Source organism: Nannospalax galili, unplaced genomic scaffold (genome assembly GCF_000622305.1).
Source record: "Nannospalax galili isolate Female #2095 unplaced genomic scaffold, S.galili_v1.0 scaffold487, whole genome shotgun sequence".
Lineage (NCBI taxonomy): Eukaryota > Metazoa > Chordata > Mammalia > Rodentia > Spalacidae > Nannospalax > Nannospalax galili.
The window spans coordinates 991657-1014831 of NW_008357047.1; the positions used below are offsets into that span (position 1 = coordinate 991657).

The window sequence follows — 23175 nt, forward strand, 5'->3', positions numbered from 1 at the left end:
ATCTGACGAGTTTGTATTCATGCTCAGATGCCGAGGAGCTCAGAAGGTGGGCGACTACGACCAGCAATAGTCATTTATATAGAGATTAGAAATGCATGTGAAAACGTCTCAATGTCAATTGCTTTGGAATGAATTCTTCTGTATGAAAAAAAAAATAAAAAAATAATGATTAAAAAACAAAAAAAAAACAAAAAAAAAAGAAGCTTCTCTGATGAGTTGTGAGATACATTATATGTATAACATTAAGTCATTAGTTTAATACTATGTTCATTTAGCAGAGTAATAGTATTAAGTTTTCCATTATGGCCTGGGCCCTGTCTGACCACAGGGTCTTGGCCCCTACAGCAGTGCCAGGTATGGATTCTATCTTGTGAAGCAGGCCTTAGATCTAGTTAGAAAGTGGTTGGTTATTTCCCAACATTTGTGCCACTATTGCACCCTTGGGCATACTTTGCCAGCATGGTCCTTCTTTTAGTTCTCAGGGTTCCTGGTTGGATGAGATTGATGATGACGTTTCTCTTCCAGTAGCAAACATAGCACCTTCCACCCAATGAAGGCTAGCCAGTGGAGATGAAGCTTCGACTTCAGTACAAGCTCGATTTCCCCTGTTCTAATGGCCTATGTGGGTAGTGTCTTCAGGAATAGGATATTACTGTCAAGTTCTGGAGGTGACCAAGAGCAGTGGCAGTAGCCAGTACTGTTTGATGGTCTGTGGAAACTCCATTGTCAATAGCTTCAAAAAAGGGAGCTCATTCTTTACTCTGGGTTTTTTATTAACTAGACTTTTGTGTATGATGGGGCATTGTATTCCCATTGTAGGGTAACTAGAGTTAGACTTTTTTATAGAATCATTTACATATTTTTAGGAAGCTTTTACAGTAAGTTTTCATGTGGCTTTTTCCACAGGCCCTAACTATTAGTTATCCCTTCCCACATTTCCTCCTCTACCCTGCCCTCCCATCCCACACACCATTTGACCCTTTCTGTTCCATTATTCTACCTTTCCTTTTTTATCCCTTCATTCTGCCTCCCCTCCCAGGAAGTCCACCCTATGGCCCCTTCCTAGTTTCCTGACTTCTATAGATTTTTCAATTAAAACACACATATCTGAACATTCACAGCTAGTGTCCATGAGAAAGAAAGCATGGGATGTTTGTCTTTTTGAGTCTCGATTACCTCATGCAGGATAATTGTTTCTAGCTCCATCCTTTTGCCTATGAATTTTATAATTTAATTTTATTAACACCTAAATAAAATTCCATTGTATAAACGTATCATATTTTCATTATCCATTCACCAGCTGATGGGCATCTAGGTTGTTTCCATTTCCTGGCTGTTGTGAAAGGGCAGCAGTGGACACAGATGAGCAGGTAGCTCTGTAGTAGGACACCGCCCTTTGGTTGTATGCCCCAGACTGGTACATGGCAGGATCTTGGGGCAGATCTATTTCTAGCTTTTTGAGGAACCGCCACCCTGATTTCCATTCTTGTGGGGAGTGGAATGGTGCTTTGTAAGCCCCTTTTGTCAGATCAGACTTTGCTTTCGTGCTGTGTACACTTAGTTGATCATCTGGTCTCTAGTTCTGCTTTTACAACTGTAACATATGTTTATGCCGAAAAGGTAATTTCTGTCTTTATTTGCATATTCTTTTATTCCAGTGTTTCATCATAATTGTGATAAAACGATCTGTTCGACAAGTTTAAAGTTGCAAACTAAATTCATTCGGCAACTAATCTTTACAAACTATTTGAAATAATAAACCTTTGCTATGGCACGACTGACTTTTCAGTAATATTTGCTAAATGATATGTAAAATTAGAAACAAATTAATTTGGAATTAATTACTTTTGAAGAATTCTAATTATTTTGTTTTTTCAGCATAATAGATTTTTTAAGTAATTAAGAATAATCTTTTTCAGACAGTTATAGCAGCAGTAACCCCTCAGAATACAATGAATACAGGAATAGGGACAAGAGAAGGTTTCGGGGAAGGTATTGTGTATATACTCTAAAACAATCAGAAAACATAACACACAGGCATGAATATTCTCTGTTGGGACCCCCATGCTGTTCAGTTAACGTTCTAGGAAAAAGTTAAATGGAGTTTGAGTGCTGCCGCCATTGGAAAATAGAAATATTCTTTATGATTTGGGCCTTTCGTGCATTTCTAATCATCCATAATAAACAAATAGCATTACATGAAGTTTTTAAATCATCATACTCGTTTTTTCATTGACCAATGTAACTACAGAAACACTTGTAAGTATGTTATTGTTCAACTTCAGAGATTGGTAATTGGAAATGCTAATTATTGTTGTTGCAACTTAAACTTGGTCAAAAATTTTATTTAGAATAAGCAGTGAGTAAAGTTGGCCAGGCTAATTTGGAGTAGCATTATGGTCAAATGATGGGTTTAGATATGTTAAAGCTTACTGAAGAATTTAATGCATGTGATGGGTGGAGACACGATGGAGTTGTGAGGAGAGGAAGGAAATGGACGTGGCAAAAGCATGCAGCTTTATTTCAAGATTAAAAGGACTGAATTCCAGGAGGGAAAAAAGTAAAAATAGATACATTAATAAAAAATACGAACTAAAGTCTGTAAGAAACACAGAAAGAACTGAAATTGTATGTTCACATAATTTCATCTTCTGTACTGTTTTTTTTTCTCCAAAAAGACATTAAAAAATAAATATAAGGCCATTCCTTTTCAAATCATTGGGAAGTAAACAGGATTTACGCAAAAAGCATAGGTACTTAAGTGGATAGTCTATATTGATCCTTTTACCAAATTGAATTAGAAAGTTCACCTGCTTTTATTCTTCAAAAAAATGCTGTGTGTTGTGGGACTGGGTAGTTCATGAACTTAAGAACCAAGGACGAAGGTGGTGGCTCAGATGGCTAAGGCGCCTGGCACCAAGTAATGACCTGAGTTCAAGTCCATGGACACACATGGTGGAAGACAAGAACCAACTCCTGCAAACTGTCCTTTGACATCCAGAAGCACGGATACACACACTTGCATATGCATGCACATACATGCTCACATGCACATGCACACATGTATGTACACACACACACAAACACATGCAAAATAGGTGTAGTATTTATTTTAAAGAACTAAGAACACATCAAATCATGGAACCAAAGTCTCTCTGGGGTGAGTGTAACATGTGAGGCAGATTCCATTCACACTGAATTTTAGCTTATTGCATTACACAGTAACAGTATAAAGGTGGTTTCTGCTTGGACACTATCTTCTTTTACAAAAATATTTAATTTGAATATAGTGCTTGTCTCACAATTCGCAATTCCAAAGATTGGTAAAGGTTTTTAAATCATTCTTTAGCCTGCCAACACCTTGGTTTAATTTTGTTTTTCTAACACCAATTGAACAATTTGATTCCTGATTTGACCTTAGACTTTTTATAGTGACAGGCATTGACAGCATATTTAATATGTGGCTCTGAAGTATTGGGTGATTCTTAGTAATGTTTCTGGAAGGCCAACTTAATTTCATCATATCTAACAGGATGACTGATATTATTACCTCCTGACTTTCTAAAAAGTTTATAAAACTTTATAAGGTAAATAATCTGTAAATGCATTTGACACAAAGCAAAAAGTGAAACAGAACCCCTTTTTTCACTAGTAAAGAAAGTCATTAGGAAACAAACAACAACTGTTGCAATAGAAGAGAATTGCTATCCATGTATTTCTTTCTGGGTCTTCTTTTGTCCATGTGAAAGAAATGTTCATTTAAATGATGATTAGTGTGCATCATAGGACACACACACACACACACACACATATACACACACACACACACACACAATATGATAAAATGTGGAGAAAATAAGAAAATAACTTTGAATGTTGAATATAAAAAGAGAATCTTAAAAAGTCCCCTGGGCTAAGGGTCTAGTCCAGTGGGGAGTGGTTGAAGAATTTCCCAGTATGTGTGAGGCTTTGATTCACTGTCTAGTGACACAAATATAAATACAGCTGTATTTCATATCTTGCTCATTACGTTTGTCAGACTTCTCTCCTTAGTGCTGAATATCAATGTGATTAATCCATGGAGATTTTCTGTCTATCAAAATGTAAAAATTATGTATATATTACTCTGGTTTCTAAAATGACTTATAAAATCCATACACATTTATTTTGAGGTTCCTCTTCTACAGAAAATCTCCGTGGATTACAGTCCAAGACTGAAACCCAAAGCAGGAATTGGGAGGTAGGAACTGAAGCAGAGATTGTAAAGGAATGTTGCTTCCTGGCTTGCTTCCGCCAGCTTGCTCAGGAAATCTATTATACAACAACCCAGGGATGGCTCCTCCCACATTGGGCTCCTCCTACACATACCCACAGGCTAATCTGATGGAGGAAAATTTTCAATTATGATTTCCTATTCCAAGGTACATCTTAAATGTGTGCCAAGTTGTCAGAAACTAAATCAATATACAAGGGTTATATTTTGGATCACGTTTTTCAGCAAATGAAATGTGTATGACAAAAACCAAATAAAATATAACATCTCTCTGCTTGCCTTAAAATCTACAGTTTTTAGGACTGGACATGGAGGAATACACCTTTAATCCCAGCAGAGACAGGTAGATATCTGTGAGATCAAGGCCAGTCTGATCTACATAACAAATTCAAGGCCATCTGGGGCTACAGGAAGACTCCATCTCCAAAAAGAAATCTCTATTTCTAAAGAAAAAATTTACTAGAGTCAATGTTTGAGCTGTCACATGGCTAAAAACTTCATTCTTCACTAAACAACCACTTGGATGCCAAAATAACAGTAACATCCAATCATAAAAAGTTTTTCTTTTTTCTGACTATTGTTTTTAGGTATATATCATTGAGGAGTCAGGACTAAATATCCTGCTGTGGTCCACGATCCAAACTAAAAACACTGGATGGACCTACGGACATGTGACTCTCTCTAGTCACAGCCCATTCAAGGTGGCATTCGAAGCTGACTTGGGTGGAAAGGATGGCTCCATTGCCCTTGATGACATCACTTTCACCCCTGAGTGTGCATCTGCAGGTGAGTAATTTTTCCAGAAAATGGGAATAAACATTATCTTCATTTTAAAATATAGAGTGATTGGGACATTGGAAAGAATTACATTTAGTTTCAAGTCAAGCCTTATTCCTATGTGATGAAGATATGTGTATATATTAAGAAGTAACATCTCCCTGCCCATGAACTTTGCTATGTAATTTTCATGACTTCTTGGCAGCAAATTAATATTGCACCAAAATCATTTTCGAATGTCTGAGGAAATGGATTTCTGCTAAGACAGCTTTATTGTCTAGCTTCCTATTCCAGAGCTCACCTTAACTGCCAAACACAAAGTTCCCCTGGTCCTGTTCTCCTCCAGACTGTCTTCTCCACTCACATTAGCCTTTCTTTCCATGTCATGGGTTGTCCCCTTCTTCCCATTTGCACTGCACAATCTAGAGTACTCTCTGGATTTCAGCAGGAAAACACAAGCTCTGTCCTGAACCTCTGTACGGTATCATCCCATTAACTGGTACCCGAGTTTCTGCTATTTCGGATGTCTCCACTTAAGTGGGGCTTTTTCTTCTCTATAAGTCTTCAATTTTTCATTATTAGACAGTTCAGTCATTGTCGGGGTCCTGCCCCGACACAGGAGCCAGGGAAAGGGAGGTGAGCTGTCTGCCCATTACCCGCAGCCTCCCCGGGAGACAATCAGATGCGACAGGGAGCCAGTCAAGCAGGAACTCGTTTATTGCAGGTGTTACAGGGCTTATGAAGGCAAAAACCACAAAGGAAAACCCCCTCCCCAACCAAGTATCCAATCATGTTAAAGGTCAACTTGAGCATGCAGTCTCCTCTCCATAGCACAGCATAGCGTTCACGAGGTGATCTCGCTGCCAAGATGCACGGAAATGACAAGAGCCAATTAGCGATTCTTCAAAACAAGTCTGGCCATGTTCCGGGCCGTTTCCTCCAGGCGCCATCCTGCCTCGCTCCTGGCCTCAGGCCCCCGCAAGTCATGTCTTTCTAAGCTACTTAATGTTTCTTTTAAAAGTGTGTTCTTGAGCTGAACATGAGAACAGAAGTTCAGATCCCTAGAACTCATATAAATGGTGGCTTGTGTGCAGTTCCATCAGCAAACTGGCTAGCAAGACTAGCCAAAGGGGTGAACTTTGGGTTTGATTGAGTGTCCCTGTCCTTTAAGGATTCCCCACATTAGTTTTGGGTCTCTAAATGTATGTGCAGTTGCGTGCACCCATACATACAAAACACACACACACACACACGCACATGCACACATGCACACACATCACAGTCCCACACACATACATGAAAATATAAGAAGAAAAAAAGTGTGTGCTTGTAACTACCTCTTGGTTTCCCTCTAGATACCAATTCCTGGGCAGTCTTACCATCCAAGTGACACTATCCTTGGAAAGCAGTCACCCTTTTGGTCCTCATCACTTCCTTTGTCAGGGAAAGAGAAATTTTACTGCTTGTTTGAATTTACTGCTTGTCTGAGTTTACTGCTTGTAACCAATTAGCTCAACTGGAGACACAGGCATCTGGAGATAGGGGCAAGTGCTGCAGCCCCTGTAACCTGACCTGTCTGGTCTGTGTCATGTCTGTAGGCATGTCTGCTTACACAAGATAACAAGGAAGGGCTGTGCCACGCACATACCACCCATCCCTCCCCGATTGGGACACCTGAAGGGAGCTGTAACATTTTTCTTGAAGTTATTGGTTTGTGAAATGCTTGCTTTGAAACTATTGGTTGTATAAACGCGGGCTTTTGTGTAATGGTTGTGGGAGCCTATATAATCTTTACCTGAAATTGCCTCAGGTCGATCGCTCTAACCAGACCTGCGTGTCTTGAAAGGACGGTCGGCCCCAGCTAGCTGGTTTAATAAAACTCTGCTTGATTTTTTGCATCTCCATACTCATGCATTTGTTCTCCAGAAGAGACCCACCGAGTCACAGACCCTAACACCTTCAGTGCTGTTCAACATTCCACTTTCATGGTCGCATCTTATTATCATATTTCGTTATTGTTCTATTGATAAGTACATTGATCAGCTGCTGTAGAACAGACACTGTCATTCAGTCCCACATTCTGCCACAATGGCCGTATCCATCTTCAAAGTTGAGGACATACAACTGTGTGATTTTTATTTGAATGTTGCTGGTTTATGTAGATTGAGAACCCTTTTTGGGCACGTGGTCCCCGTTCCCTGGCCTTGTCTGTCTGTGTCTCCTTTGTTTTCCTTGCCTTTACAGATGTTATTGCCATAAGAAATGCAGCTCCTCTTAACAGACTCCTTTAATTTTGTTTTCAGCTCCAATTGTAAAATAATTTTTCATATCAACTTTTTTGAAGAAAACATCACTCAGGAGTAAATGTGTAACTTAGTCATTTTCTTTCTGAAAATCTCCAGCAGCTGTTCCATCAAAGTGTTATCTGACAATCTCACTACATAGGTAGAATACAAGAGCTAAGAATGAGTGGAAGATGTCTGTATGTGTGTGTGTCCGTCTCTATGTATGTGTCTGCATGTGTCCTTGTGTCTTTCTGCCTGTGTGCCTGTCTGTGTGAGTCTGTATCTGTTTGTTTATGTGTCTGTGTGTGTGATTGTGTCTGTGTGTCTATCTGTGTATGTCGCTGTGTGGTTTTCTCTGCGTTTGTGTTTCTGTGTGTGTGTGTATTACACTAATTTTGAGGACTTCAGGAGTAAAAAAAATCTTTTGTAATTCAAATATTGAACTTAATGAAGAAACTAGGAAATTTGACACACAAGTTGCTATTATTCAAATAATAACAATTATCGTTTATAAATCTTCTAAAAATTATTTATTGAAATTAATACTATTGAGCATTAAATAGCATCACTGACACTGATGCAGTGATGATTCTTTCCAAATATATAATAGACTTTATCACCATTAGATTAGAAACACCCAAGACCTTTCCTACGAAACCTCGAGGGTCGTCTCTGTCACATTACATAATGCATGTGCCACCCAGGCACATTCCCACATATTCTGGGGTCTCTGTTCACATGTAGTTATCACTGATTTGGTCATATGTTTTTAGAAATCCGTGAATTCAGCTAGTGCTTCTGAAGGGCGTGTGTGCAAACCCCACACTGACGTGCTACCATGTGTGCAGTCCCACCCAATAGACCTGGTACAGCCGCGAAGGGTTCGTTTGAAGATTTGGAGAGAAAACATAAATAAAACATATAACAATTGAAATAAACAAAATTGTAATTTTGAGTGTAATGGCAAAGTCATAGTTCTCAAAAGCTTTAAAGAAATATTGATCTTTTACTGCTATACTGCTAGTGCAGACACCCTTCCCCAAGATTTGTAGGTGCATGACAGAAAAGTTTGAGAAGTGTTAATAGGTGAACACGTAAAAACCTGTATTAGAACAGACAGTATTCATATGTCGGTGACTTTGAAGGGTATAACCAACATATTCAAGAACTATGTTACTAATAAATATAAAACATGATAAGGAAAATATGAACCCAATTTTAATAAGCTATAGATATAAATCTATGATGTCTGAAAGAACATACAAAATATTATAGATATATATATATATCTGAGAAAGAGAATCATTTTGTTCTTGGTATTTTTCTGTATTTCTAAATCTTTATTTGCAAAAATATTGTTTATAATTGCAAAACGTAACTACTACTATATGAAATGAAGTTGTAAGATCATTGTCAGTATAATTAGGAGGTTTTGAAAAGATCATTGCTCTATTTACTTTTAGAGTGTATGTGTGTGTGTGTGTGTGTGTGTGTATGTGTGTATGTGTGTCTCTTGCTAAGGTTATACCCAGGGCTTTGCACATGCTAGGCCAATTCTCTTATTTCTGAGATATGCTCCAAGCTTTAAATCATTTTTGATTCTTTCCCTAAATAAGATTATTTATCAGAATTAATATAGGAAGATCAGTTTACTTTTATTCCTTTGAATCCTGTTTTTCCCATAATTATTCCAACTAATAACAGCCCATCTCTTTGAAACTTTGAGAAATGTGAAAGTAGCTTATTAAACCTTAGAGACGATTTATTATTTTAGTAGTTCAGGCATCCGATTGTCCTATCACTATGTGGCAGAAATCTATACACTATGTAATAGGTCATCTATGATTAGGTTTACATTAATATCTTTCTTCCAGTTGTCTTGAATTTTCCAGGAATCAGTCAACAAACTCAAAATTTTAAGTCTTTCATGGAAAAAGCAATATACCTCAGAAACATTTGCTAAAAACAACTCCCCAAGTGCTAGTATTAAGAATTCATGTCTGCTAGGCATGGTGGTGCAAGTCTGCAACATTTAGCCCTGCAGAGACTGAAATAGGAGGATTTTGAATTTTACAGTAACTTTAGCTACAGTGAACCTGTCTAGAAAGAAATAAAGAGGGACAGAGGAAGGACAGAGAAAGAGAGGGGAAGAAGGGAGGGGAAAGAGATAGGAAAATGAGAAATGAAAGCCTAACATTTACTAGTACTTCTGAGTAAAGGAAGAACTTTTATATTACATTTAAAAATGATAGAATTTTAATAAATTTCTCTCCAAAAAATTCAGAATGAGACATAGTTTTCCACTGAAACATAGTTGTAAAAATGTAAATATCCTGGGCCTGGAGAGATGGCTCAGCAGTTAAGAGAGCACTGGTGGTTCTTGCAGAAGAACTGGGTTCGAATGCCAGCACCCACATAGTGGCCCTGCACCCATCCAGTTCCAGGAGATCTGAAACCTTCTTCTTTCTTCTGGGGACACTGCACAACACAGGTGCATTTACACACATGCAGGTATAACACTTATACATATTTTTAAAAATGCAACTATCCTGATAGTACAGGACCCTCTACAAGGAATTCTTGCCGCATGAAGCAAGAGGTTATTTCTGTAGACGTTTTCAGTATTCATTTAAATTTGTTTATCTCTCAGCTCCCAACCCCAAAGGGAAAAATAGTGTGCCACTGAAACCACTAGCTTGGTCTGTCTTTCCTTAATTCATTCTAGACAAAAATGAGCAAAGACAACTAAATTAACTTAGAACATTTTCTGCAAATCTTGTAACGAAGCATCTAGATTTGTATGTTTAACAAAGAAACTGTTTCTCACATCAATATTTACATACTGATATTAAATATATGTCACCTTCATTTCAACCATATGTTAGGTTCTTCTTTGTTTCTTTAAGCACACACACACACACACACACACACACACACATATATACATACAGATACACACACTGTCTCTCATAGTAGTGAGAAATACAGAGGGCTGGAGAGAAGGCCCAGCAGTTAAGAGCAGTGGCTGCTCTTGCAGAAGACCTGGGTTTGGTGCCCAGCACCCACATGGCAGCTAACAACGGTCCATAGCTCCAGTTCCAGGGGATCCGATGCCCTCTTCTGACCTCCATGGGCACTGCACACACATGTGCACTTGCATACGTGCAGGCAGTACACTCATACACATTAAATAAAATAAATAAAATACTAAAAAAGAATAAAGAAAAATAGTGTTTATCACTCAAATTACCTATAGTATTGTTTCCATTTTAAGTTTATAATAAAGCTTCAGCTCCTTCCCCTCAAAGTTTTATTTTTTGCATTATTATTTCCCCCTCTTTCTTTAACTAGGTTTCCTTGAGCAGCTTTGTGTGAGACACGTAGGTGTTCACACCTCTGCTAGGTTGAATACTTCCTTCATGTCTTGGTTTGCCTTGTCAACTTGAGACAGCCTAATGTCAGCTCAGAGGAGAAGTCGCCATTGAAGAATTGTCTAGATCATGTGGGACTGTGGGCATGTCTGTGAGAGATTGTCTGGATTATTAATTGATGTACAGGGCCCAACTCACTATTAGCAGTCGCATCCCTAGACACATGGTCCTGAGTTGTATAAGAAACCTAGTTGAATATACACCAGTGAGTGAGCCAGCAAATGTGTTTTTGCATGGTTCCAACATCCAGGTTACAGTACTGAGTTCCTGCCCTAACTTTCCTCAGTGATGATGTTTTGTGACCTTTCCGGAAGTGTAAGTCAAATAACCTATTCCTCCCCAAGTTACTTTTGGTCAGAGTATTTAATCACAGCAATCTCAGAATGAAATTGTAAAGCCTCAAATCCGTGTCCTTCTCAGAACCTCAGAATGTGACATTATTTACAAATGAGGCTTTTACAGACATAATTAAGATGAGACTTTGTATGATATCAAACTGGAGTAAGGGAGACCCTTTATCTAGCATGACACATGTCCTTATAAGAAGAGAAGTAACATGGAAACAGATACAGAATCCCAGGCACAGAAAGAAACAGAGACTGAAGTAATCCATCTACAATCCAAGGTTTATCATAGATACTCCATAAAACAAGAGACTTCAAACACAGTCTAGTTCTGATAAGTCCTCAAACTCAAATTTCTGTCCTCCATGTCTTTTGGAAATTATGCGTTTTCTCTTTTCTTTTTTTCTTTACATTTCTTTTTATTATTTATTTCCTTCCTTCCTTCCTTCATAGGGTCATACTAGTGCCTTTATGGGGCTGGAGCTCATGATCTTCCTGCCTCAGTTTCCCAAGTGTTCTGATTACAGGTATGTGCAACCATTCCATGCAATATCTGACATTTTAAGCCATCCAGTTTGTATTAAGACACCAATACAGCTATGTTTTGGAGGCTTGCCTCATAATCAAGCACTGCGTTCAAATCTTTATTGTACCTGTTTCCTACCCATTTGACTTGGTTTTTCTTACCCATGAAAATGTTATTTTCAGGACTTAGGAATGTGTCTTTCCCAAATAAGTTGTATTTACCATTTGAATAGGCAAATGAGAAATAATTTTTCAAGTCTAAGAATAATTCCTGTGTGACCTGACAATTCTTGTTTTCCACTGACTGATATTCCTATTAAAAGACTCCAAGCCTAATTAATGCCCTACCCCTTAGATGAGAACAATAACTCTCAAGCTAGGTTGATTGTTTCCTAAAGCTCTGAAGACTCTGGTTTGGGGTTATTAACATAGAATTTTTTTTTGAGAATTACTGAACGCTCTAGGGTCAGTCAGCCTCATGTATGCAGCGGTGAACAAGAGAGACCGTGCCTCAAACACGGTGGAAGGAAAGCACTAACACTGGAGGCTATCTTCACACACACACACACACACAAACACACACACACACACACACACAACAAAACAAAAAAATGGATCTTCATACATAGAAGGTAGATTTTGAAGAAAAGAAAAACTTTCCCAGGGCATCACTTTTATTTTGACTTGCTAAAGTATAAATTGTAAGTAACTAGCAAGGAGCCAACAAAATAGAGGATGGAATTCAGGAGGAATCAAGGGCAACAGGAAGCTAGGAAAACTGGTCCTTTCTATTATCACTGCAGAAAAATAATACTGTCTTCCTGTACCTGCGTGGAGAACACATTCCTGGTCCTTATCCCTGGACTTGAGCAGTCCAAGGGATGATTCCAGCTCAGGTCTAATCTCAGAAATGCAAATGACTTAAAATCAGAGATATTTGTCAGTTTCATTCATTTTTTCCTTCTCCCTGCCTAAAAGAGTCCCTGTTATAAAAGTTAAGTACTCAGTAAATATTTTATGTAAAGAAGTATGTTGAATGAACAGAAAATAAAGAGCAGCCAGCGGAAACTGAATTTGCAAAGTGCCAACCTTCACATCATGAGGATGCAGCCTGTTCTCAGTACCTTATATGGGAAAAAAGAGAGAGGGATAGATTTGTGAATTATCCAGTTCTCATATGGCTGTACTGAGTGATAGAAAAGGGCAACTTGACTGAAATTTGGAGACCTGAATCTAAATCATGTCTATCCCTCTGAATACTTGTATAATTATGGGCAAATTATTTAACCTTCATAGACTATGATTTAGCATTAGGTGAATTAAATAAATGGTCTGTTAAGTCACTTGCAACACTGTCATTTTCTGTCTATGTGGGAGTAGGTTTGTAGGAAAGGATAGGAGCATAGAAGGGCACGCAGCAATGGTAGAGAAAGGGGGAGATTGAGGGGGGATTTAAAGAGCATCTGAGGTCTAGGGCAGACAGTTAAGGCCAGAAGTGCTGTTGCAGTTAGAGGAAGAAAGATTCTCACTGCCTTCAGTACTTGTAAATTTCAGTCATTCATTCAATCAATACTGCTCAGATTCTACCATTTCCTGCCCTACATTTGAGTTGGGGTGAAAGATATGAATACAATAATGTTCCCAGCTCCCCAGAAATGTAGGGAAACAGAATAACTGTGCAATGAATATAAAATTGTATTCAAAATTCATAAAATAAGTTACACATATAATATATATTTGTGTAATTATATATATACTTATAAAAAGATTTTATTTGTCCCAGAGTCAGCATCAAATGTAGAAAGGAACTTCTTGAGTTGAGTGACCTGTTACCAGCTGGTCCAGCTGGTAACCCGACTGTTACAAAACAAAGCCCTGGTCTGAAGCATTTGCCCATTTCCTTGGGGTAAGCCCTCTAGGCATGGTGGAATTCAGGGTGCAAAGATGACCTCATTGAAAGCAGAGCTGAAAGGGATACCACAGGCAGCTGAGGGGCCAGGACAAGCAGGCTAAAGCTTGTGGACACAGAAATGGATTCCAGTTCAATGGAGCTGCCTCTCCCAGCTAGACTCTGGAATGAAAACTCAGCCTGTGATTCAGCCAAACAATGCAAACATTTGCTGACCAGTATGAATCCAAGTACGGCTAATGAAGCTTTGTTCTAGAGTAAGGCTATTCATACCCTTTGTTCCATTTACTAATTCCCAAATATTTCTGGCTATGAATAGCTATAGGGAAATACCATCAATTTTTCAGTGCCTCTCTTATATTTTTAAATACTCACTTGGAATCTTGTTACTTTTTTTAGTCCCTTTTTTCCTTACTGGCAGTGTACCAGTGAACAAGTTCCAAAGATTTTCCAGTTCAATATTCCTCTTGATTCCCTCTCACTGTGAGGTTCTAGTTCAAGGCCTTATTATTGCTCACTAGACTCTGGAATGGACATCACTATTTGTGTAATCACACACACACACACGCACGCACGCACGCATGCACACACGCATGCACACTACCAAGTAAATTTTCTAATACTGATTATATTGTCAGTTACACAAAGACAGACTTCTCATCTTTTCACCACAATAGATGAAAGAATATTTTGTGTAAAAAAGAGAATCTGACTTGGATTTACTCTAACAGAAAAGAAAATAGAATGCTGGAAAGATACCGGAAAATTCCAAAATTCAAAATATGTTTGAAAATCTGTCAAAACAATGAGGAAAGAGAATGTGGGGTTGACATGCCAGAAGGCAGATTGGGAAATGGCACTCCCTGTGCATACTGGTCTCCGAAGCCCAGCTTTCTGTTCCTGCTCATCATGATGAGTAATCATTGATGTCTCTGTATCACTTCCTCAAAATTAAAATTGCCAGTTGGAAGCACACCTTTAGGCCATCCTAAATCTACAGTCACATGTGAAAGTCTCATCAGTTACACTCGCACACCAATTTCCACATCACCCTACTTTGGGCGATGGGCATCTTGACTTCTTTTCTGATCAATCTTGAAATCGATGTAAAATTTACAACAAATTTTAATATGTATTGATAATAGTAAACATAACAATTTATACTCTAATGTCATATGGGGAGAGAGAGCAACAGTAAATGCAATCAGATTATATAAATTCCTATGAACTCTAGAGGAAAACGTTTAAAGATTCCCAGTCACCTACTAAGTTTCTTATCACTTAAAACAAATCATTTGTTATCTGTCTATAAAGCGATCCCTTCGAAGAAGACCTCTGGGGTCTCCTTGTATCTGCTCATATCCCTAACTTTAGTCCTGATTGCCTTCTTAGCTGGGAACTCCCTGGCCTTTATCTCTCCTCGGAAAAATCCTGTTCCAATTTCAGGGGCATTACCAAAGTTGCCTTTTGCAAGAATGTGTCCCTAATTCTCCCACAGGAAGTTGCACTCTATTTCAGAACTCCTTAGCCTTCAGTTTGCATTCTCCTGTGTGTTACTGTGTTGTTTGTGACATTTGTAGATTGTTCCGTCTTATGTTAGCTTTACTTTATTAAAACGTCCCCATTGTTATTACTTTAGCCAAAACAAGACATTGAGAGACACATAAGATAAATTACAACTCAGTAGAGAGAGCATATGATAATAATTGTAGATATAAATACTTAAAGCATGATTTTAATGTACAGTTCAATTTTACAGTTTTGCCTGAACTAGTGATTCATAAAAGGTCCTCATTTTAAATTGGATGGTGGTGAAGGCACACAATGCTGAAAGAAAATGATTATCAGTCAGTCCTGATTCACTTACTGGATTATGGAGGATTGTTAGGTTTTAAATCTATTATTGTGGGTCATGAAGCTCTTACTCTTTGTTAGAGGAAGGCATAGTTCTGCTTTACTTTTCAAAGGGATATATTAGATTTGAAGATACTACACAACCACCAGAAAATGGCCTCAAGTGCTAAAGCCATGCAGACCCACGGAGGCCACACTCCGTCCCCTACTGAGCTGCTTTGGGGGAGTCATCTGCTGTAGTAGGGGGTGGCTTGATCTTATTTAGTCAAATAAGGGAAAGAAATTCAAATGACAGCCATAGAAAAGCCACCACCAGTGTCAATTGTACTCTGTCACCTGAATTTGTCAAGGACCTCAGATTGGGCCTGAACATAAAACACAAATCATCATCCCAAATCTATCTTTCTCTTAAAGGTAAATGTTTTCATGTGAGTAGTAGTATTGGCTACATAAACATTTCAGACTATATATATATATATATATATATATATACATATGTATATGAAATATGTATATGTAAAGCAAAGCAGAGACTAGCAACTTAGTGACTTATCTATCATATAGAAATAACAGTGAATCCTATATACCCTGTCACTTTACAAAACATTACCATAGCCTTTCCTGACTCCTGTGTTCCCTCAGACTCACTCAGCACCCTGAGTCTTACCAGGCCAAATGTGTCAAAGAGAGTCAACGGGCTTTTGTAGCCAACATGAACCTGGCCTGGTGTGTTCCCGTGGGTGAATAGTAGGTACTTTTATTTTGATTTTCCTCGTTCCCTGCATACAGATGTTGGGGATGGAAATCATTCAGAACTTATGAAATGCAAGTGTGCTGATGAATAAATAACATAAGAGCATGACACCAATTCAATAAAGAAACAGTTGATTTATGGAAATATATATTTTTTTTCAAATGGAAAAACAAATGACTTTAACAAAATGCCCAGTGTTTAGCCTTTTTTCATTTTCTTAACAGAATGAGTCTTATTGGCATATAAGACCATTTTATTCAGAAAAGATGAGTTTCCTTTTGTGGAAATAGTTAGAAATGGAAAAGAAAAGGAAAGCTTAACAAGAGTTGCTCTGTGTGTGTGCATGTGTGTGTGTGTGTGTCTAAATTTTTCACTAACATACATTTCCTCAAAAATAAAAATATGTGAGATTAGAGAATTGATTAAACTTGAATATAAAGGTTTCCAAAAAAGTAACACGTCCACATTGAAGTCTTTTATGCTGGGCAGAACAGACAATTCAGCAGGCTCTCTGTGTACTCTTTCAGCATGTACTGTAACTAGTGTGAGCTGATGAGGTGTGTGTCCCGGAGGCTTCCTCCTATGTGTGCTTTAGCCTCTACATTTCTGCTGAGCAACATGGTCTGAACAGTAATCTAAGGAGCACGTGGGGTTTAATGGAACAAGGCAATCCAATGCAATTTAATGTGAATCGTTTTCCATTGTTTCTATTAGGAAAGCAAAGTTAGCATTACAAAACTGTGAGTTTTTTAAATAGTACAGGGGATGAAGAGATGACTCAGTGGTTAAGAGCCAGTTGCCCTTGTAGAGGACCAGGTTCAGTTCCCAGTGCCCACATGGTGAGTAACAACCATCTGTAACTCCAGTTCCAGGGGATCCGATGCTCTCTTCAGGTCTCTGTGGGCATTGCACGACATAGATACATTTACATACATGCAGGCAATATACTTATACACATATAAAATGGTAAATAAAACATTTTAAAATAGCAAAATTATATACAATGCTCCAAAATCCATTTTAAGATACTCAGTCACATTCCTCAAAAGTTCCTCCTAAGTTAAAAATAGCTGCATGTGGGCCAGTGCCCTGCTATGACATCACAGTTGTTGGTTTTTATTAGTAAAATCTTGATCTTCGAGATCATTGCAGCATTACACTTGGAGTAACTTAGAATGTCACCTAGAATGCATGTGACTTCCTAAAACAGGTAGAACAGGTATTCTCAAGTTGAATACTGTTCTTACACACAAAGATTGTCCCAAACTCCTACATTTCTTCTAATTGTGTGTTTCTGGTATATAGTAGAAAGGTGAGATATTCTTTTCCCCTCACAACCTTCATATACCAAGAGAAAGTTGTAATAACTAACTGTTGCTGACACTACTCGTATTTCGTCAGTGAATGCTCCTCACCCATAGGACTGATGATAAGGCCCCGTTGCCTGTCTCTACAGAAGTCAAGAGTTATGTTTGTCATCAGCTAACAGATTCATTAATTCTTCTACATCCTGAAGTTTTTCTGGGGGAAACATGAGCATAATTAAAACTGAATCGCTGCACTCCCTAAATCCAGGGCACTGAACCCCAGAAGGCCCGAAGAGTCATGTTTGAGCAGACTTCTCTTCTGGGAAATGTGTGCTAAAAGCAGTGTGAAGGACCAATTAAAAGAGGAAAGATAGAAAAAGAGCAATGACAAAATACTTAGGACTGGAACATTCTTTGGCTGTTAAATAAGTTTCAGTGAAAATGAGTATCAATGATCAATAACATTAGACTAAGCTAAATATATAATTTGGTCCAACCTTACATATTGCATATAATCAAAGCTACCTTCTCTCTCTCTCTCTCTCTCTCTCTCTCTCTCTCTCTCTCTCTCTCTCTCTCTCTCTCTCTCTCTCTCTCTCTCTCTCTCTCTCTCTCTCTCTCTCTCTCTCTCTCTCTCTCTCTCTCTCTCTCTCTCTCTCTCTCTCTCTCTCTCTCTCACACACACACACACACACACACACACACACACGCACACACACACAAACACACACAGGTATGCATGCACACACAGTAGACCAGGAGCTACAACATGATTTGAAAATGGTAACGCAAGAAAGAATTGAATTCGCTGGAGTCTCTCTGGCTTCTAAACTTTCTGGAAATAGAGAAATGGCCAGCATTCCCTACGAACAGTGCAGATTTTTAGGGACTTTTCTACCTTCACGTGTGTTTCAGATTAGCTTTGAATTCTGAAGTTTCTAGTTTGTCATGTACGCGTTCTTAGTCATTATCATAATATCGTTGTCTTTAGGTTCTTGAGATTCTTTGTCAGTGGAAAATATTGAGGTTAAGCAAAAGTGGTTTGGCAGCGGGGGGAGACTTTTTAAGATGTTCCGTTTCTTCAGGCCTTGGTTTTCCTTTTAGTCAGCCGCCGCTGCATGAGTCAGGGGCAAGAAAGGCTTCTGCTCACAGGCCGGCCACTCCACCAGAGCCTTCTGTTCCTCTTCCTGGAGATGCTCATCGCTCCTTGCCACACTCCACTAGAAGTGATCCCCAATGGATAGCTTCACAGTTGGGTGTCTGTGTACACAGCTGCACTTGTGCACTCACTATTGCAAATGCACACACACACACACACACACACACACACGCACACACATCAGCGCATTCAAGCATGCTCATGTAAGTTTGCATTTCTGGTAGGTGTCTCCAGTCATTAATTACATGGGCCTCATCCTCTACTGGCTAGAGCTGTTCACTTTGAAATCACTTCTTATTTCACATGTGTTCTCACGTCCTCACGAGCTTCCAGCATGGACCCAACATCTGCAGAGTTTCACTTTGCTTTGCTTTTGACTTTTCTCTAAGGTACAGGCTGAGAGGAGACAGGCTGCGCCTGGTGTGCGCGGCTCCCTCTCTCTCAGCACAGCTTTGTGTGTGCCTGGGATCTGCTGTTCTCAATAATCAAAACAGAGGCACGTTCTGTCTCTCCAGTTAGCTATTAGATTTATGAAAATAAAATAAGAATAACGAAACTACTTTTCTTTTGGCTACCTATAAAATATAATTAATCTTAAATTTAATATTTGCATACATTTTTAAAGGACTTTTGTGAAAATATTAACATACATTCAAAGTGCAAGATTCAAAATTCAAGTGAAGAGTACTTATGAATTATGGTCAAAATTATAATATTCTCTACCACATTATAATATTCTCTACCACATTCAAGTTACCAATTTGTAACTTATTTGTTATATCTTACAATAAGCATCTTTAGAAACTTTGTCCTTGAGTATGGTGATGTCTGAAGATTAATTTTTGTTTTTCAAATGAAGTTTTATATGAATACCATTTTCTTTTCAAACCAATCAATGCTGCCTTCACTGAACATATTAATCATAAATAATAATCCATCCTTGAGCATCATAAGTTGCCCCAAACATCTATGAACTCTATCAGAATGCTCCATTGTGTTTCTCTGTGAAATAATTGTCTTGCTATCAAAAATACATTCCTACTGCTGTGTGCATATATATGAATAATGAAACAGTATTCTAAAAGGGACGAAGAGACAGTCAGGATGGCAAGGATTAAAACTCTTTGCAAGTCAAAAAATGAAGTGGAATGCAGTGATCAGACGGGTTTATGGATTGCTGGGAAAGTTGAAATTAGATAACAATGTTAATTCGTAAATCTCTTACCCTAGGAGGGTTTGTATTTCTTAGATTTTTTTATTTCCTCCCTTCTAGGACCTTTTAGGTAAGAAAAATGGTATGTCAAAAATGTATATGATATTGTTTGTCTAATCTTTTATGGAAAAAATTCTTATTGTTCTAAAGCAGTGGATCAAATCCCCACCATCCATATGATATGATCACTTTAGCTAATAAAGCATACTTTTATATGTAAATATGGGTGTGAAGTTATTGTGTTAAAAAGAGTTCTGATTTGTGTCTTACTGCTCTGCTATTTATTACTGTGGTTTATTAAGTCAATGGAAACAGTCAATTAGCCAATGGATTTTGTAATTTACCCAGTTTTCCAACCCCATGTTAGTTATAAAGGAAAGCATAATTAATATTTAAGGCATTAATTTATTATTAATCAATGTAAGATATATTTAGTGAACACATGCCAGCAACTCTGTCTGGGTACCAAGATGTCGCTGAATTCAAGGAAAGAAAAAATTTGATTCTCTCCAAGTTGGAATTTCTAAATTCTATGTAAAATCAAAGCTCTGATTAGATAAAGACCTTGTAAAGATGCTATTGTGGGAATGCAATTGCCATTTCTTGATGGTACTATATTGCTTGGATTATGAGATTTTCTTTCGCATCAGCATTCCTTTCTTCACACCTAAGTCACACACTGGTACCCTAATGTCTACAGCAGCATTTTGAACCTATCTCCTAAAGAATCACATGATGGGTGATATTCACCTGCATGACATACCTGAACAGTAGAGAGAAGAGAATATCTTGTGTACAATTTACAGATAATACTTATGAATTTATACCTTTGTTCTCCACTGAAAAAAAGCTTATTTGCTAAGGGACAAATTGGGGGCAGGGGGATAACTTTATTGGATACAGCCCTGAATCAGGTCTACTGTGTAAGGAATAAGTCAGTTGCAGCCTAAAGATGATTATTATTTTTCTGGATTGGAACTCACTTGAAACTTGTGATCCTCATTTTGAGAAACATCACAGTAAAGTGTTTAAGCTATGTTTTTAGAAGAGTAATTATTTTTCTTGCCTTAGAATTGGGACTATATGATACCTTTAGAGTATCATAATTTGAGAAATGTTGACTAAAAAACAAAGAGAATGCCTTTAAGATTAATAATGCATGAAACATCTTGTCAAAGATATTGTCAAAGAGAGACACTTATCAAGTGTCTCTCTTTTAATATAGATTTATTTGATGTAATAACTCCCAAGGTAATATCCAATTTATAAATGATTTACATAAGCATCTTTAGCAACTACTTCATGAGTGTGGTAATATTTGAAATTAAATTATTTTTTGTTTTTTGAAACAAAATTCTGTGTACATATTCTGTCTCTCATACACACACATATGCACATACATGCACACATACACACAAACACACAGATGTACACATATACACACATGCGCACACACATGTACACACATACATACACACAAACACACATGCACATGCATGCACATATACAAACACACAGATGTACACACATATACACACATGCACACACACATGTACACACATATACACATGCATACACAAATACAGTTCTTAACATTTCCGAGTAGCCCTTTATTATTTTTTCAACCTCTATTTTACAGCACTGTTAGCACGGAATCCACTGTCTCCCTGATGTGAATTCCAGTTTTTTCATTGTATGACTATGTTGCACTCTCTCATGAAACAACTCACTTGTGCATTTTCAGGGAAGCTAACTATAGTTATATTTGAGCTGACAGTGTTTCTCTGAAGGTTTAAACTTTCACTGCAAATAAAATAATGGCATGACTTTAACCTGACGAAACAACTTCCTGAACATAGTAAGGTGTGAGAGTGGGCACTGCTGGAATGGTGCTTTTGCTGTCAATGTGATGACCGTGCTGACACCTCATTACCACTCAGGCTTCATACTGTATATTAGAGTTCTCTCTTGGTGTTGCAAATTCAGAGGATTTTGATGAATGTCAAAAAGCGTGTTAGAAATAATACGGAATGCTCTCACTGCTGTAAAATGCCCTGTGTTCTACTTTCCCTGCCCTCTCAGTCTGCAACCTTTAGCGTTCCCAACACTCAGAAGTCTCTGACCTGCTTGCTGGCTCACAGTCTTGCCTTTCTAGAATGCCATTCTGGTTGAACTTCCACAGTACAAGCCTTTCAGGTTGTCTTCTTTCACTATAGTAGTAAGTTAAGTTCATGCTGAGACTTCTCCATGTATAAAAAAGGAAAAGTTACTATTGTTCCTATTAATTGAAATTTTTTAACTTTAATAATTAAATAGGTTCATAAGTCACATCCAAGTATAAATTCATTGAAATTGCAATTTTAGAAAAATTTTCCTGGTTGTTAAAATTTCTTATAGTTTGTAGGCAGAAGATCACATCCTCTTATTTGAGTCAAAGATAAACAGCCTTTTTCTTCCAAGAGTTTAAATTTTATTTGAACACTAAAAGAAGTATTTATATTAAAATATTTTATAGTAAAATACAGAACTTACATTCGAATAAGACAAAGACTTGAAGGAATTATTAAACTAATGTGGAAGTGCTTCTAGCTTAGATCCTAGCTAGACTCTCATGAGGAGTGAAAATTCATGTTCTTACAGTATCAAAACTACTTCAGTGGAAAAGTTGAGAGGCAATTCAGAGGAGATTTACTTTTAACCAAGATGCATGTCAATGGTTGGATAGGCTTTAGATCAGGGTCTCTGGAGAGCCAACTCCAAGGCAGGTCCCTGCTTTGAAGGTTCATTTGAAATTCTCTCAAGAAATTCTCCCCACAGAGCAGTGAAGGAAACCAGGCTGACTGTGCACAGGGGCTGGTGAGCTGGGATCATGTACTGTTTGGTTTAGAAGAAGCAAAATTACTTCTCTCATTTTTTTTTCCAAAAGGTTTCTAACTTACCATAGATAAGTATTTGATATATTTCTAAATTTGTTCTGTATATTTTCTTATATGCAAAATGTTAGCTAAACAGTTTCAATGTTTGATGATCTAATAAACATGACATTTTAAAACTTTTATTTTTTGTGTTGAGCTTACTGCCTGCATGTGTGTGAAGGCACTTGGGACATTCAGTACCCTTGGAAGTCAGATGATGGTGTTGGATTTCCCTGGAACTGGAGTTATGGGCAGTTGTTAGCTGCTATGTGGGTGCTGAGAATCAAACCCAGATCCCTGCAAGAGCAGCCAGTGCTCTTAACCCCTGAGCCATCTCCCCAGCCCTAAAATGATGACATTTTAATCCATAAGACATTTCTATGAAAAATGAAATTAGTAACATTTTCCCTTCCTTCAATGTGCAATTAA

General features: G+C 37.9%; 1 protein-coding gene across 1 annotated transcript in view; it reads left to right on the plus strand.

The window, feature by feature from the left end:
• Positions 1 to 23175, plus strand: part of Malrd1 (MAM and LDL receptor class A domain containing 1) — a 721844-nt gene that overhangs the window by 571843 nt on the left and 126826 nt on the right. Inside the window, exon 32 of the mRNA XM_029557135.1 lies at positions 4861 to 5059. Coding sequence (XP_029412995.1) covers positions 4861 to 5059 — 199 coding nt within the window. The remainder of the gene's footprint in view (positions 1 to 4860; positions 5060 to 23175) is intronic.